The sequence below is a fragment of the Poecile atricapillus genome, chromosome 17 (assembly GCF_030490865.1).
Source record: "Poecile atricapillus isolate bPoeAtr1 chromosome 17, bPoeAtr1.hap1, whole genome shotgun sequence".
Classification (NCBI taxonomy): domain Eukaryota; kingdom Metazoa; phylum Chordata; class Aves; order Passeriformes; family Paridae; genus Poecile; species Poecile atricapillus.
The window spans coordinates 293,252-309,741 of NC_081265.1; the positions used below are offsets into that span (position 1 = coordinate 293,252).

At 50.3% G+C, this 16,490-nt stretch overlaps 2 protein-coding genes across 2 annotated transcripts; both read left to right on the plus strand.

Moving 5' to 3' along the window:
- The first annotated feature begins 2,752 nt into the window (after nt 1-2,752).
- NOTUM (notum, palmitoleoyl-protein carboxylesterase) lies at nt 2,753-9,927 on the plus strand. Its single transcript, XM_058852376.1, has 11 exons — nt 2,753-3,474; nt 3,707-3,759; nt 3,911-4,006; nt 4,542-4,602; nt 5,515-5,573; nt 6,583-6,685; nt 7,450-7,641; nt 7,976-8,076; nt 8,175-8,322; nt 8,571-8,618; nt 8,729-9,927. Exons 1-11 carry the CDS (start codon nt 2,954-2,956, stop codon nt 9,033-9,035), a joined length of 1,689 nt encoding a protein of 562 aa, XP_058708359.1. The 5' UTR covers nt 2,753-2,953; the 3' UTR covers nt 9,036-9,927.
- Nucleotides 9,928-10,065: 138 nt separating this feature from the next.
- On the plus strand, nt 10,066-15,058 carry MYADML2 (myeloid associated differentiation marker like 2). Its single transcript, XM_058852380.1, has 2 exons — nt 10,066-11,512; nt 12,444-15,058. The coding sequence occupies exon 2, from the start codon at nt 12,843-12,845 to the stop codon at nt 13,746-13,748; it is 906 nt and encodes a 301-aa protein (XP_058708363.1). The 5' UTR covers nt 10,066-11,512; nt 12,444-12,842; the 3' UTR covers nt 13,749-15,058.
- The last annotated feature ends 1,432 nt before the right edge of the window (nt 15,059-16,490 follow it).

Here is a 16,490-nt window from a genome sequence, read left to right on the forward strand (position 1 = left end):
CAGGATTCTGTTGGTGAGTGGTGCTGTATGGGGTAATTTACACACAAGACTCAAGCAATGAGCCAGGGAGCTCAGTCTGAGCCAGGGCTGCAGAGTGGCTCAAATCAGGAATGAGAGGTGGTTATGAAGGGGAACCATACCTGTGGCACAAGCCCTTACACAGGATCCAGGTGTAACCCCCTTGGTTTCTGAGTTTCCTTTGGAAATATCTAAAGGGCAAGTGCTGGGGCTGCCTTAATCCTGGCAGGGTATGAGGGAATTCAGAATTGTCTCACAAGCTTTTCTACAGCACAGTCCAATGTATTGAACATATAGAGACATATCTTGTGACATAGTGGAACACATTATGCAGAACATTTCACTTTCAAGGGTATTATATGAAAACAGTATATCCCATAACATTATTCCCAATCATTAAAAGTCTCCTGCTTGCCTTTTATGTGCCTCACTTCTACCAATAAAAATACCAAATCTCTACTGCCTGGAGCAGGACTCCAATTCTTGCAGTTTTCTCTGAGCTTCTTTTTGTACCGAGGCAAATCTATTCAATGTAGGGAGGCTTTTATCAAAAGATTAAAACTCAGTGAACCTCTCATGCAGAAGCATTATAAAACTATCTAAAATCTGTGTCACTTTGGTGTTAATTCAAGTTCAGTATGTCAAAGAGTTCAACAGTACCATATTTAAATGTTTAGAAATCAGAAAGGCTGTTATACCAGACCCACAGCCTTACATTCTTCCCCATAGCCCCTTGCTCAGCCATGAAAAGTAATACAACATTTTACTGAGCTTGGGAAGGATAGCAGAAGTGCTCTGAACAAACCCTCCCCTGAGTGACCTGCAGCAGAGGTCAGAGGTCAGAGGGCTCAGTAAAGCCAAGCCAGGCAAAATTTAAATTTCTTTGCTTCACTTCTTACAACAAAGATCTGCAGCTTTATCGTGCATTCCTCTCTGCCGTAAGACGCTTCCCTGGTGCATCATAATCAGTCATCCTTTAATGCGCCAGCTGGTTACCAAGCAAGGCGTTACAGAGTGCGGGAACTCAGCCCTCTGTGGGGAGAAAGGGACTCCAGAAGGAATACAAGCCGGGCAACAGGAGGCACAGCAGCCTTACTGCGAAGGATGGAGTTCAGCAATCTTACCCCTTCTGGTTTCTTGATGTACCTAATGGGCTACGAGATCCTGAAGTTAAGGCATCTTTTCAGGGATCCTAGAGCACTGTGAAGACTTAACTGCTTCAGACTTTACACTAACTGACTTTCCAGATGAAGCTCTGCTCAGGCTGACTGACGAGTTCTTTAACTTGCTGTAACTAGTCTCAGCGATCCATTGCTTGGACCTGGCGCGGACAGTGAGGAAGGGAGGTTTAGGCCAGTGGAGAGAAAGATACAATGATGCAGAAATGTTCCGGGACCGAAAACTTGTCAGGGGGTGAATGTAGTGCATTTGAGGAGGTGCACAGGCAATTGAGTACCTTCTCTTGCCTTTAAAGATACTGTTGTCAGTATCAGCACTTAAATAAAACATTTGGGGGTAAAAATCACTGAGACCAGAGCAAGAACTGAGAGTACGGACGAGTAACAGAAAGATAAAAAAACCAACATGGCAAGCAAACCAAAACCACATGCTACGTGTGTAGGAAACATAGAGCTGAGCCGACACTCAGAAAGTCCAAACACAGTAAGGTAAAAAATGTAGTTGCAGCAATTGGACAGCCCTAATTCCAGCTTGATAAAAAAGCCTTCCACGTGCTATTTTAAGATTATACTATTTTCACCTTTGCTGATCCCAGATAGATTATATTCCCCATTAAAGACAATCTTCCTGCTCCCCTCTGGAGGGCTGGTGAGGAGCGTGAGTTGCTCTATCCCGTATCTAAATGAATTATTCAAAGCGTAGCATTTTCTCTGTTTTACCTCGGTTTTTAACTCCGAGGTCTACGATAAGGCCATTTCCAGGGAAATCCCCCTCTCCCAGATGACCGGCACTCTGGTGACAACACGGCTTTTTCCCTAGGATTTTTCTTGCAATTCCTGGAAACGTCCGGGCCCCGGGGGAGAGCGGCGGGCGGTAAACCTCGCGAGCTGCGGAGAGCAACAGGGCGCAGCCTCTGCGGCGCGGAGACTCCGACCCCCGGGAAAGCCGCGCCGGCGGTCGGGGGCTGCAGGGGGGCCGGAACCCCCGCCTCCGGCCTGCAGCGACTGCGGCACGCCCGGGGCCTCCACGTCCCCTCCTGTTCCCGGCAGCAGCATCCTCCGGCCGGGGGCGACCCGCCGCCGGCCCCGGTCACCCGCGGAAGCCAGCAGACCGGACGCCGATGTCTGGCACCGAAGGACCGCTTCCCGCCGCGCTCTGGGAGCCGGGGCCAGGCCGGACGCGGCACCGCGGGCCGTCCCCGGGCCGCCGTGCGGGGTCCCGCAAAAGAGCGATCGTCGGGCGCGGGGCTGAGCTCCGCCGGTGAAGCGGCGGTGGCACGTCCCGGGGCGGGGCGGGCAGTGCCGCCGACGCGGAGCCGGGGAGGAGCTGCCGTCGGGGCTGTGGGGGGAGAGGGGCGGGTCGGGGGGCGCGGCGCGGGCCTGGGGCGCCGCCACGGGGGCTGCCACGTGCGGGGTCTCGGGCTCGGGCGGCCCGACCGCCCCCCCGGCCCCGGCGAGAGGCCGCCCCGGGCCCCCGCCGCCCTGCGGGCGAGGCTGGCGGGCGCCGCCGCCACCACCGCGGCTCCGGCGCCGGCAGGGGCGGCGATGGCGTCGCCGTCGAGCGCGGGGCGCGCCCCGACGGAGCGGCCCCGCCGTGCCGGTGCGGTGCGCCGCGGCGCAGACCCCCCGCTCCCTCCGCCTCGCTCCGAGGGGGCGGAGGGCAGGGCAGGGCGGGGGCTGGCCGGCTGCTGCCCCACGCGGCGCCCGGGCTGGCGGCGCCCCCGGCGCGCTCCCCGCGCACTCCGTGCCCCTCTGTCATGCTCGCCGCCTGGGAGCGGGCGGCGGGCTCCTGTGCCGGCAGCCGCGCCGCTGAGCCCGCGCCGCCGGCGCTACCTTCTTCGCCCGCCGCCGACCCCCGTCCCCGCGGGTGGCGCGGCGGGGCGCGGCGGAGCGCGGGCGGCGCTGCCCGCCGCCGGGGACTGGCGGCCGCCGCGGCGAGCGGCGGGTGGCGGCGGGCGGCGATGGGCACGGCAGCGGTGCACCTCCTGCTGCTGCTGGGGCTGCTGCACGCCGGGCCCGGCGGCGAGGGCAGGAAGGGCTGGCGGCGGCGAGGCCCGGTGGTCCGCGAGCGCGGTGAGGCGGCAGCGGCGGCGGCGGCAGCCGAGAGTTTCCCGCTGGACTTCACCGCCGTGGAGGGCAACATGGACAGCTTCATGGCGCAGGTCAAGAGCCTGGCGCAGTCGCTGTACCCCTGCTCGGCCCAGGCGCTGCCGCACGACTTGCGCCTGCACCTCCTGCACAACGCCTCGGTCACCTGCAACGACGGCAGCCCGGCCGGGTGAGTCCCCGCGCCGGCCCCTCCAGGCGCCCCGGGGCTGCCCCGCGCGGCCGCCGCCGCTCCCCGCGGCTCCGGCCCCGAGGGCTGCGGCGCCACCGCGCGGCGGCGCGCGGCACGGGCGGCGACAGGTGCAGCGAGCGCCTCCCGGGCGGCGGCCCCGGCCCGAGCGGCACCGGAGCGTTGCGGCCGGCCCGGCTCCCGCTGAGGCGCTGCCCGTTGTCTGTGCCCGCAGCTACTACCTGAAGGAGTCCAAAGGCAGTCGGCGGTGGCTGCTGTTCCTGGAAGGTGAGCGCCGGCGCCCCCGACTTCCGCAACGGCGGCCAGGAGCGGGGCGGCGACCCGAGGCTGCCCTCGGTGCCCCGGCCCCTGGGGCCGCCGTCCCTCTGCCCGCGAGCCCCCGGCCCTTCGGGGCGGCTGACCCCTGTCCCCTCGCCAGGAGGGTGGTACTGCTTCAACAGGGAGAACTGCGACACCCGCTATGACACCATGCGACGGCTGATGAGCTCCCGGGAGTGGCCCGCGACCCGCGTGGGTGAGTCGCCCCCTCGGCCCCGTGGGGCAGCCCCGAGGGCCTGGGACCGGGCTGAGGCAGCGCCCGCCGTCACCACCCTGCGAGGTGCCTGGTCGCTGCCCCGTGATGATCCCGTGCCGGCGGGTGGGTGCGCAGGTATCGCCGGCCATGAGCGCTCCTCTCTTCGCTCTCTTCTCATGCCGCAGCCTCCTGGGTACCCAAACCTCCGTCACTCACACAGATCGTCTAACTGAGTATATTGGAATTTACCTGATAGGATTTGTCTTTTGGGGAGGTACTTAAATAGGCATCACAGGTCTTTTATGTACTACAAGAAGCTTCTAGACAGGCTTCATCTGTGGCATGAATCAAATTCTGAATGTCAAATCTGCCTAAGGGCAAATTTAGAAATGTTCCTTCCACTTCCCTTGCCAATGTTTTTCATCATGGATGTTTGTTTCTGTGTGGTCAGAGGTCTTGCATGAGGCTCCTACGATTCCTCTGAAATCACAGACTGTCATCTGTATGTTTCTTGTTTCTTTGTGCCCATCTGCAGGAACTGGGATCCTGTCCTCTCAGCCAGAAGAAAATCCCCACTGGTGGAATGCAAACATGGTGTAAGGAGGGACAACAGAGGGAAATAGCTTTATTCTTAAACAGCATCTCCTGCCTTTCAGGCTAGCAAAAGTGCTGCAGAGACAGGTTAAGATTAATACTTGGAGAAGGAAATTGTGTATTTCCTCATTCGCTGCTGTTCAGCTTTCTAACATGTAGGGCTGACACGGTCGAGAAACTCAAGCTCAATCTCCTTGGAGCTGTGGGGTGATCTAATGAAGAAAAACTGGGGATAGCATAGAGACCCTTCTCAAAGAGCTGCAGTGGTGAATCCATCACGAGTGGTGGGCTGATAGTGTGTTACACATCTGACAATTTGAGAAGAATGTGGAGCAGCTCTTGTAGTTCAAAGAAGAGAAATGAGAGAGATATATAGATGTCTCTATATGTGTTAGTATATATGTGTGTATATATATATATATATATATATATAAGTACAGAAGGGATGTTAATTTGTCCTCTGCAAAACAGGGACATGGGAAGTTAATTCCTGCAAAAACCTCCAGTGGTTGCAGTCAGCATTTGCACTGCACTGACTAGAGTCTTCTCATTTTTCGTGTGAAAAACTGAAGCACAGAGAGTTGCCCTGTGACAGGCCATCCACTGTGTTGGCAGAATAGCTGAGAGCAAAGTCATGCTCCATCGTTCTGTCCACTGAGCTTAGTGATTCAATTAGATTGATAAAAGACATGTTATTTATTGATTTAATTCAGTAAAACTATCAGTGTTCAGGAGAAAATTCAAGACAATTACAGTTACCACTTGGTGTACAGTAAGGTAAGTTGTCAAACTGGACAGAAACTCTTCCCTTTTCCCCTTATCAGGATTTAATTTTCTTCCAGTTAGGTGACCCCATCCTCACCCTGTTGTGCGTGTCAGAGGCACAGCAGGACTCACAGAGCTCTCTCTTACAGATTCATCCCATATTGCTCAAGTGATGTTTGGAGCGGTGCCTCTTCCAAGTCTGAGAAAAGTGAGTGTTGCTGATGGGCCATTGCTGCCCCAGAGATCACACATTAAAGGATGTGGCCAGACTTCTGTGAAACCACGTGGACAAGAAACAGGCTTTTTCTTGCTGAAGGGCAGGAAAGAATATCAAGCTACTTCCAGATAAAACATCCTGATCTCTTTAGCTCAGGCTGTTTTGACATAGTTCAGAGCCACTGCTTGAAGAGATGTTACACTGATGCAGTATGCAAGGATTAGAAGACCAAAATTCCTTTCAGATGAATCTTCAGGTTCCAGCATGTAGCAAATTATTGCTGCAGCTGAAGGACCATGGACTGTTGCATGTAACTTTAGCATGTCTGACCTGAGAGGCAGGACTGTGAATTTAGTGTCAGACTTATCCAGAGGCTGTCTGGCCTTAGACTGGAGCCATTGTGAGTCAAGCTAAAGCTGTCTGCAGGTTTCTTTGGGAAACAGCATAGTTCATCCTAATCCATTGCTGTCCGCTGTCATTCTGGTGATGTCACAGTAAGGGACCTTTTAACTCCATCCCAGCTCCTTGGGGTTGTTCCTATGGAGCAGTTACACATCAGCAACCACGGATGCTGGTGGTGCCAAGGAAGCAGTGTCTTTGTGCATGTAACATCTTGTGAAGCATTGCTTCTCTGAATTGGCTTGATGAATTGGGGAAAAGGGGAAGCAGTAAATTGGAACTGAGATTCCAGGTGGTAGGAAGGTGTGTGTTTGTTCCTCCAGCACCTTCCTTCTTGTTTTCCTTTTCCAAGTTGACTCACTTCTAAGCACTATCATAGGAAGGTACTTGTGTAATTCAGTGTTCAGTTTACTCGACTCACTTTCAGGGCAGCACATTTTGTATGAGGCAGGGGAGAATCTCTTGTTAGGTGTATTTTTTATAGGTGAATAAAATGAGCTTGAGTTTAGAACTTTGGAAAGTTCTTAAGCATTTTTGGAGAGGAAGTAAAAGTCTGAGCCTGGACAGGAAAAAATTTTGTTGACACTGAACTGTCTTCTAGATGAATATGCCTTCATGGGAGCACTGATCATACAGGAGGTTATAAAGGAGCTGGTGGGAAGAGGTCTGAGCACTGCGAAAGTATTGCTGCTAGCAGGGAGCAGGTAGGTATCCACAAGATTCTATTTCGAGAAGACAGGAGATTTCCAAAGTTGAAAGCTGTTAAGGGAGGAAATCTCAGGAGCTCCTGAAACATTTTTTCTAGGAGTACAGTAACACTAACACAGCAATCCATGCATCTCTGGTCAGTTTTCTGGTATAAGTGGTACAACAGGGGATGGTACAATATTACTTCATCAGCTTCTGGTCCAGATCCACTTAAGAAAAACCCAGAAAATAACAAAGCTTTGTGTTCTTGTCTGCACCAAGTATTCTGATTCCTGTTGGCCCACATCATAAGACACACACCTCCTGTGCATTGATTCAGGACACTGAAATAAAAACCAAAGTTGCCTCACACAGGTGCTCTGGATCATTCTGTGTTGGACACAGCTCTAGTACACTCAGTGTATTACACAGGAGTTTGATAGAGAAGTTGCTAAGAGTGAATTTGTCTCACTTCAGATTATTTTAGTTTTTGAGCAGCCAACCCCCTTGGAAATGATGCAGAGCATGTGTATCTCCCAGGAAAGAGAGTAACAACAGGGCTTTGTTGAGCTACCAGATTATACTCAGCATTGGCTTTATTTCTGAGTGTTACAAAGCAAGGAAATAATGTGGTGTCTACCAAATTCATGTTGAATGGCTGGATAGCTCTGCTGTGAGTGGATGAAGGTGTTTATAACGTGTCACTGCTGAGGAAAGTCTGCTGGCAAGATGTTACACCTGTGGGTGCCTCATGACTGCAGTGCTGATGTTGCTGTTGCAGTGCTGGAGGGACAGGAGTGCTCCTGAACGTGGATCGAGTGGCAGAGCAGCTGGAGGAGATGGGTTATCAAGGGATTCAGGTTCGAGGTTTGGCAGACTCTGGATGGTTCCTGGATAATAAACAGTATCGCAGAACTGACTGTATTGATACCATAACATGTGCTCCAACAGAGGCCATCAGAAGAGGAATAAGGTACAGTCAGATACTCTAAAGTACAGAACTGTAAGAAGTTAGAGTGTGGAAAAAATGTCCTCCTTTGCTGTGCTGCTTCATTTTGATACTTAAGGAGTATTTATTGTCCATATCAGTGTTTTTTCAATTATTTTATTGGAAAAGACAATGAAGTCTAAATGTGTGAAAGAATGTGTACAGTTATAGATGCTCTAAAATATTTTGATGGGACAGTGCTGCTGAGAGAGCTGTTCTGTCAGTTGGAATTCTAATCAGAGCAAGAACTAGGATATGGAGAGGATACATTGTTAGAATTGCCCCATGCCTCCCCTTCTGTTACTGCCTTGTCTTGTAGATACTGGAATGGCATTGTTCCTGAGCGCTGTAAGCTGCAGTTTAAAGAGGGAGAGGAATGGAATTGCTTTTTTGGATATAAGATTTACCCCACTCTTCGATGTAAGTACCAAAGGAGAGAGATCAAATGGATTTAGGGTTTCCTCTGTATCTCTAACTAACTTGGAGCAATCCCTTTCCCAATTTTTTTGTGTTTCTAGGCCCAGTCTTTGTTGTCCAGTGGCTCTTTGATGAGGCCCAGCTTACTGTAGACAATGTGCACCTAACTGGCCAGCCTGTTCAGGAAGGGCAGTGGCTCTACATCCAGAATTTGGGTAGAGAGCTGAGAAATACCTTGAAGGATGTGACGTAAGTGTTTCATTGAGAAAAATCTGGCACATTTGTTTCTAAGGGACATTCTTATTCGGTGTGCTTGTGTTCTCAGACCTCTGCTGAAAAAGGAGTGTTGTAAATTTTGTAACTATTAGTTCATCTACATCAATAATCTTGCCTTTTTCATTTCTGTGTAAAATTCCACTCTCTCCCTAGTCTGGAAGGTTTGATTCAGCAGGACTTTGTCCTTCAAGACATTATCCACATTTCTTTTTTTCCTTTAGTGCGAGCTTTGCTCCTGCTTGTTTGTCCCATGAGATCATCACACGCAAGTAAGTGCTTGTGCGGATCCTGTGAGAGATGAATGGGGACACGGCTTGGGAATGAATGTGTCCTGGCAGCCTGGCCCCTCTGATGTGGTCTGTACGGTTTGTCTTTTCAGTCACTGGACTGACATCCAGGTGAAGGGAACATCATTACCCCGTGCCCTCCACTGTTGGGATCGGAGCCTCCACGAGAGCAACAAAAATGGGAAGGCTCCTCTGAAAGGCTGCCCGATTCACCTGATTGACAGCTGTCCATGGCCTCACTGCAACCCCTCGTGCCCCACAATCAGGGACCAATTCACAGGGCAAGAGATGAATGTGATCCAGTTCCTCATGCACATGGGTTTTGATGTTCAGAAGATGGCACAGCAGCAGGGCCTGGAGCCCAGTAAACTCCTGGGGATGCTCAGCAGTAGTAACTAGGCAGGGCTGATCAGAGGGGCAGAGATTAGATCAGGAGGAGAGAGACTCTCAGCCCTTCTCCCAAACTTTCTAATCTTCTTCCTTAATGTTCCTGCAGGCAGATGCATGCTCATACCCATGGCACACTCACACCTGTGCACTCACTTGCTCCCACACTCTTGCACGCTTATGGTGTGTCAGGAACAAAAGAAAAAAAAAAAAGAAAAACCAAACAAAAAAGCAAGCAGCAATTTCTTGCTTACACTGTTTGGCTGGAACTTGTTCCCTCCCTCCAGACTCCAGGGCTAAGTTTCAGCCAGTCACATCCTCTTCCTGTGTTACACAAGGCAGTCAGATACAGGGAGTAGCAAAGCCATAAATAGCAGTGATGAGAACCTTTCCCAGATCTGGGACATCTTCCCTTGCCATGAATTTTACATCATAGACTTGTTACAAGTGGTGAAAAAAGCAAGCACTGGATTTCTTCTGTCCAACTAGAAGTGAAGGAATGATTCTATTACTTCCTGGAGGTTAGCATCTCATGCTGAGTCACAGTATACAGACCCAGGACACATGCTAGGGATGGACATTCTTGTACTCAATTTATTCATATTATTTTATAAAATGACTTTTTAATTACTTTTTTAAACTAAGCAAGAAGTATAAAGGATATTGTAACATATTTTTTTTAAATAACGAAGAAACCTCTTGCTACTTTGGCAACGTGGACATATTTATTTTAATATGTAAAATGCTATTTATAAGGGCTGACCAGAGAACCATACCTATGTCTTTGTAAAGTTGTATATGCTGCTCATTTGGATGGGCTATCCTGATGGTCACTTGTGCCTGGGAGAGGGCTAAGGGTGGTGTTGACATTTTGTATTAATTAGATTTCTGTGTTCCCCTTGCAGTGTGCCTTGTCATTGTTTCTCTGATGAAGAGGTTGTAATGTAAGGTTTAAGTACAGAGACTTTCACAGCCTTTTCAGCTTGCCTGTGATTCCCCAGGTAGTCCAAGGTGGAGGGAGATCTGGCTTTGCTGCAAAGGCCTCTCTTACAGTGAGGGAAATGTTTGAGCAGAGCATCAGAAGTATTTGGGGCAGAAAAAGCAGAGAACGCTAGACAAGCACCAACATATTTCTCTTCTAATCATTTGGGAACACACCCACCACAGCATAGAGAATCCCCTTTGATGGCAGTGGGAGGAGAACAAGGGGGGGATGGAGAATGCATGACTGAGGCTGGAGAGGAGACTTGGGTGGGAGCATGTGGGCGGCTGGAGCAGAGCTTTGCCCTGCGGCACGGTGCGGGGGCGCAGGGACACCTGCACGAGGAGCACGGCTGCACGTCCCGACTGCGCGAGGTCCTGCACCAGGTGTGTGTGCCTGCACTTGGGAACATGCTTACACTGCGTGGCTGCCACAGAGAATTTTGAGAAGATTCTAGAAGAATTACCTGTACTTTCAAGACAAACCTTGCCAGGTTAGAACAGTGGTGCTGCTTGTGAGATCCCTTGTTTTGGGTAAGTAAAACCAAAAAATGAACCAAACTGTAGCCCTTTGGTTCCTTTTCTTGGACTTCAGGGAAAGTCTGACAGGACCACACACAGACCACCACAATCAGCTGTCCTGCTGTGCATGATGGGATTAACACAGACTGAAGATGAAGAAAAACCAAAGAGAAAGTGGTTGGTGCTCCCAGTGAACTGAAAAATGGGAAAACATCAGTGGAGTTTGCCTATGATCAGTTTGGAGATAACTGATATCCTTTATGTTTTAATGACTTGGGTATAAAAGTAAAATTGTCCTGATTACATTTTTCATCTGTTTTCTGCTGTGTAGAAGCCAGTGAAAAAAGGGCAAGACTGGAAGAATTAGTGCCATGTGTTTGTATTCTGTGCTCCTGTGGCTAGATACAGTTCTTTATTTGAGGAAAAAGCAGCTGTGGTCTGTCTGGTGCACTGGTCCACCGGAGTGGTTTCGGGGACCTTTGCCCTCTGCCAGCAGTGACTGATGCTGAGGGCTCTCCAGATGGGCACCACTTCTCATTGGAGAGCAGAGGCTGAGCAGCAGGACCAGCTCTGCCTTGAGCCGCGGTGTCACTGACGGGCGATGTGTCCTAAGTGGGCCATGGCACCCTAAAGTGTCCCTGCGTTTTCTGCTGCTGCCCAGGCAGATGGGAAGGGATGCGCCAGGAAGTGCCACAGTGCAGAAAGTGCCAGTGACCCATTGCCAGTGAGGCCTGGAAAACTGCTAGAGGTGAAGGATAAACAGAGAGTCAGGTAGAGCAGGACTTCGGGGTGAGAACCTGTTCATCTGGAGTTCCTCGGCTCTCCTGCTACATTTCCTGGTTATTGTGATGTTAATTGTGCAGCTTCCACCCAAATAAATGCAGGCGTTTGTACTTTTAGCACCAGAGGCCTTTCAAAGGAAAATGGAAGGGACTTGAGAGGAATGAAAGAGACACTGAGGTTACAAGATGGAGACAAAGCTGAAGGTAGGCACATTTTATCATTACAGACAAAAATTTGTATGGTTGGCATGTGAGCCATTCCAACAGTTAAGTTGTTCTGCTTCCATACTGGGATGAGTACTGCAGGTGAGGAGTCAGCAATGCTGCCGTGGGGTAAGGAAGGAATTTTTCTGCTATGTTGTGGTAAAAACATTCACCCATTCCCATTCTGAAATTACATCAGAAATTTTGTTTGGGGCTTTTAGAGATATAATTAAGAGACTTCTGGGTACGGATGAAGTCTGGGTGGCACTGTATACCAGGAATGGCTCACTGTGAAAGCTTTGATCTCACAGGAGGGAGAGTTTAACACTATTTATTGAAATCTGTGCTCCAAAACAGAGCTAAGAATACCAAAGAAATTTAAAAAAAAAAAAAAAAAATTCAGCTATTTCATTCAGAGATACAAGAAAAGCTGATTTCCACATAAAGTAAAAGAGAGACAGGGAAGAGTTTAAGGGAATGTTGAAGACAGGCACTGTCAACCATCACAATCACAAGCTGTCACACAAAGCACAACAGGTAAACATATCACTGCTCCAGATCCACTGCAGCAAAGTGAGTCAGCTTTTATTCAGCCTCTGGCCTAAATCCTTTCTTTTGTAAGGTTTGTGCTGCCTTTGGGCTTGTGCCCCCACTCAGGGGCTCTTGGGCCTGCAGGGCTGAGCTTGTGTTCCTGCAGCAGGGCTGGATCACAGCCCACTGCCTCAGCCAGACACCCCACTCAGCACGGCGGGTTGTGTGGAGAGCAGCAGCATTCCAGTCACCCCAGAGTTTCTAGAAGAACAGCAGAAGGATAATCAAGAGCCTTTGATGGAGCTTGCAGCTTCAGTGTTAAATAACACCCGCTCCCAACAGCTGAGTGGGGGCAGGACTCATTCCAGAACTATTAATAAAGCCCCTATTTATACTCCAGGTTCCTGTGAACGGTGCAGCAGAAAGCTACAGCTGCAGAGCTAAAATGGAATAAATGTCAGCCTCCAGGGAGAAGTACTGTCCTGTGGGAAAGGAAACAGCCGAAGGACAGCACAGGGGCAGGTTTCAGACCTGAGGAAGCAGAGAGCGAACAGCAGCACCCTGAGCTCACAGCCAGTGGGCAGAGCCAGCCAGTCACCTCCCTGCAGCCGCAGGTCTGTGCAGAGCTGCCAGAGATGCAGCGTCAGAGGCAGCTCCCTCTGATGCCAGCAGAGACCAGCAGGATTTGAGCTGCCACTCCACTGACTTGGGACCAGCTGTGACCCAGGGCAAAGGTGCAAGAGCCAGAAGAGACTTTTGAGGAGGCTTTGAGTGCATTGTCTGCTGGACCGGAAAGATAATGGAGAGCACGGGAGGGCCGTATCTGAACACAGCTGCAGTGACTTCCCCTGTAGGAATAGCTCGATTGCTGCAGATGACCTTCGGATGTACCACATTCAGCCTGGTTGCCCATCAAGGGGGCTTCAGTGCCGCATATGGCACCTTCTGCATGTTTGTCTGGACCTTCTGCTTTGCCATCACTGTGTTCATCATTGCCTGTGAGTTCACACACCTGCACAGCTGCCTGAGCCTCTCCTGGGGAAACTTCACCGCTGCTTTTGCCATGCTTGCCACACTCATGTCCATCACGGCTGCAGTGATCTACCCACTCTACTTTGTCCAGGTGGGCTGTTACCCCATCGGCTGTGAGGTGAGGGATTTCCGTATCGCAGCCAGTGTCTTCGCGGGCCTTCTGTTTGTCGCCTACGCCACTGAGGTGTTCTTAACCAGGGCAAAACCAGGACAAGTCACCAGCTACATGGCCACTATCTCTGGACTCTTGAAAATCGTTCAGGCCTTTGTGGCCTGCATCATCTTTGGGGCACTAGTGAACGATAGCCAATATGGTAAATACGTGGCGACGCAGTGGTGTGTGGCTGTCTACAGCTTTTGCTTTGTGGTGACGGTGGTGGTAGTGGCCTTCAGCGTCACAGGTAAGACTGCCTTGCTGTGGTTCCCTTTTGAGCGTTCTGTGGTCATCTACACCTTTGGGGCTGTGCTGCTCTACGCGAGTGCTGCGGTCATCTGGCCAGTGTTCTGCTTTGACAGCAAGTACGGCTCCCCACGACGCCCTGGCCTCTGTGCCAAGGGAAAGTGCCCCTGGGACAGCCAGCTGGTGATTGCCATCTTCACCTATGTCAACCTGCTGCTCTATGTCTTGGACCTGGCGTACTCCCAGCGCATCCGCTTTGTCTCACACCTCTGAATTGTGGGTTGGCCTCTGTGGAGGCATCTCAGTGCTGTGAACCACTGCAGGTGCAGAGGGATGGGGCGAGGGGCAAAGAGGTGCTGGGCAGGCATGCACACAACACCATCAGCCAAACTTTGAGGTGAGGACTGACTACACTAACAAGTTAATGACCTGGAGCAGGTGGGCTGCAGCTGGTGCAAAGCACAGCCCAACTCCCCCATGGCTCTGCCTCGCCTGCCTGGTGCCAGTGCAAAGGAATTACACAGCTCCGTGTGCATCTGCAGGCAGCAGGAATGCTTGTAGCCACAGCAGCGGGGCTGCAGGCTGCCAGGTTACTGAGCCAAATATTAGGAAAGACACCAAGGATTTTGAAACTGTTAACCAGTAACCAAGTGACAACTCAAGAAGTGGAAAAGTTAAAAGCTGCATGAAGGAACACCAGGAGATGAAAATCAATCCCTCGGAGTTTGGGTTAGTTTGGACTGTGTTGTAAGACATGGAATGCCTGAAAGTGTGGGCAGTTCCAGTCTGGGTGTTTCTGAGAAGAACATCATAGCCATAACAGTATTTTGAAGGTTGCCAGTCTTTTCCCTTCCTCTCCTTTACTGTCTAGCACAGAAAAGGAATATCCTCAAGTACACACCTTGGAGGAGGCCTATTTAATTTAATATTCCTATTTAGCAAACACTGATTAACTACAGAAATGAAACTTTGTGAAGTCAGGGCTCTACTGCTGAGAACCAGGTTGCAGAGCAGAGCCAACCTGCAAAGTGACTGTGTGTGACCTGCCATCCTCACCTGAGTAGCACAGAAAATACCTTGGCACATGCTCCGTCTTGATTCATGGGCCACCGCTTCTTTACACTGAGGACAGGGGGTTTTCTTCTGTAGGCTGGAAGAAAAATTCTGGGGGCAGAGGATAGGGGAGGCAGAGACCAATTGATCTCTCAGTGCTGCACAAGAGACCAGACTGGGCGGGGAGGGGACATGGCCAGGATGGGACATGACAGAACTTGCACATGGTACCCCGGAGAAGCTCAAGTGCAGGATTCCTGAGCACTCTGCATCACTGAGTAGCCGAATTTCTCAGACCCATCCCTGACAAAACACCCACTTTAAAGTTCCACACTTCTCAGCTCAGATTTCAGGCCCCATAGGAATCTTCATTTGTTCCAGGGAGAAGCCAGAGTGTCCAAGTGATTGTGCAGTACATGCAGACTTGAGTGCTTTGATTAAAATCTCCAGTAGCTGCCTGTCAAGCAAGATTTATGGTTTAACCAAAATAAAATAAAGCTGAATGGCAGATGTATGCTTACATCTCCTGAGATCTGTGTGCTGTCAGTTTCCTCTCCACACTTTCATTCCAGCAGACATGGCCCTTTCTGCAAGAAAACAGAGCTCACTTTATTTTGATGTACAAAGCCTGAACACAGACCCAAAAAAGAACAGACACAACACAGCAAGACCTCTGAGTGTATTCTTTGCAGCAGAATGGCTCAGGAATAAGGAAGAAAACTTACTTTTCATCAGTGCTTTGTATGGGGTTTGAAGAGCAAAGGGAAAACTTGTTGGGACAGATTATGTGGAATAATTCTGAGCAAGGACCAGCCCTTAGCAGTGGGGAGCATTATCCAGGAAATGGGACAAGAACTGGGATCCAGCACAAAGGAACAGCTTTCCAAGGGGGTTTTCTCTTCTGCAAGTCCCAGTGAAGTGCAGGAAATTTGGAAGATGTGGTACAAGAGGAGGCTGATAGGGCAAGACCCAAGGCTATCTGCTATAGATATAAACCAAGATCTTTATTTCTTGCCACCCAAACAAATTATGGGTTGTACAACTACAGAATGCTGACTTGGAAATCCACTTGTGTTGGAGGAGTCAATTTACAAGAGGCACTTGTAAATTACATGCAAAGGGACCCTGAGCATTTATGCTGACCTTATGCTAACCCTAACCCCATCAATATGGACAAATTAAGCTGTGTCACACTTGAAAATTACTCAATTTTTGTTACTACAGATCACTAGAAACCAAACAGGTGTCTGTGAAGGACCATGGCTTTTGTTATAAAATTCAATCCAGCGAGTCCAGGACGGGCTTGAGAGAAGCCCCATCCTGAAGGCTCTGGGGGTGCTGGGGAAGGGGGTCAGCAGAGGCAAGGGCCCACAGGCGGGGGGTGCTTGTCCCCAGGGATGACACTACCAGTGGCTCAGGCAGTGGCTGCTGTTGGAAAACTCCTTGGCTGATAGCATGTGGCTGAGCAGGCACTGCTGGCTTCTTGCTGGGAAGATTTTGCACCGAGTAGGAGCAGGAGCAGAAACATGGTAAAATCTGGCAATGCCACGAGTTGAGGCAACTTACACTGAGCCAGGGTCAAAGGGCCAGAGAGAAACTGGTACTTGGGAAACAATGAGGGCAAAATTGAGTGCCTTCACAATAAGAGGAAAGAGAATTTAACATGAAAATCATGATCCCACTGACTGGAGGAGTGGAAACACAAATCATTGCCAAGAACAGTGCGTTCAGATTTAGCTTTCTCATGTGCCAGCCAAAGACTGAACAAAAAATGTGAACATGGTCAAAATGGCAAAAAAAAGATTGTGTGGACAACAATCCTCTCTTTTAGGAGAAAAAAAAAAACCAAAAAACAAACAAACCAAAAAAAACAACCAAAAATCAAAACCTCATGCTTCAGTGGTTAAACACTCCCCAACCATTGGAAACTATGAGATTGCCCAATCCAGGACAGAGAACATC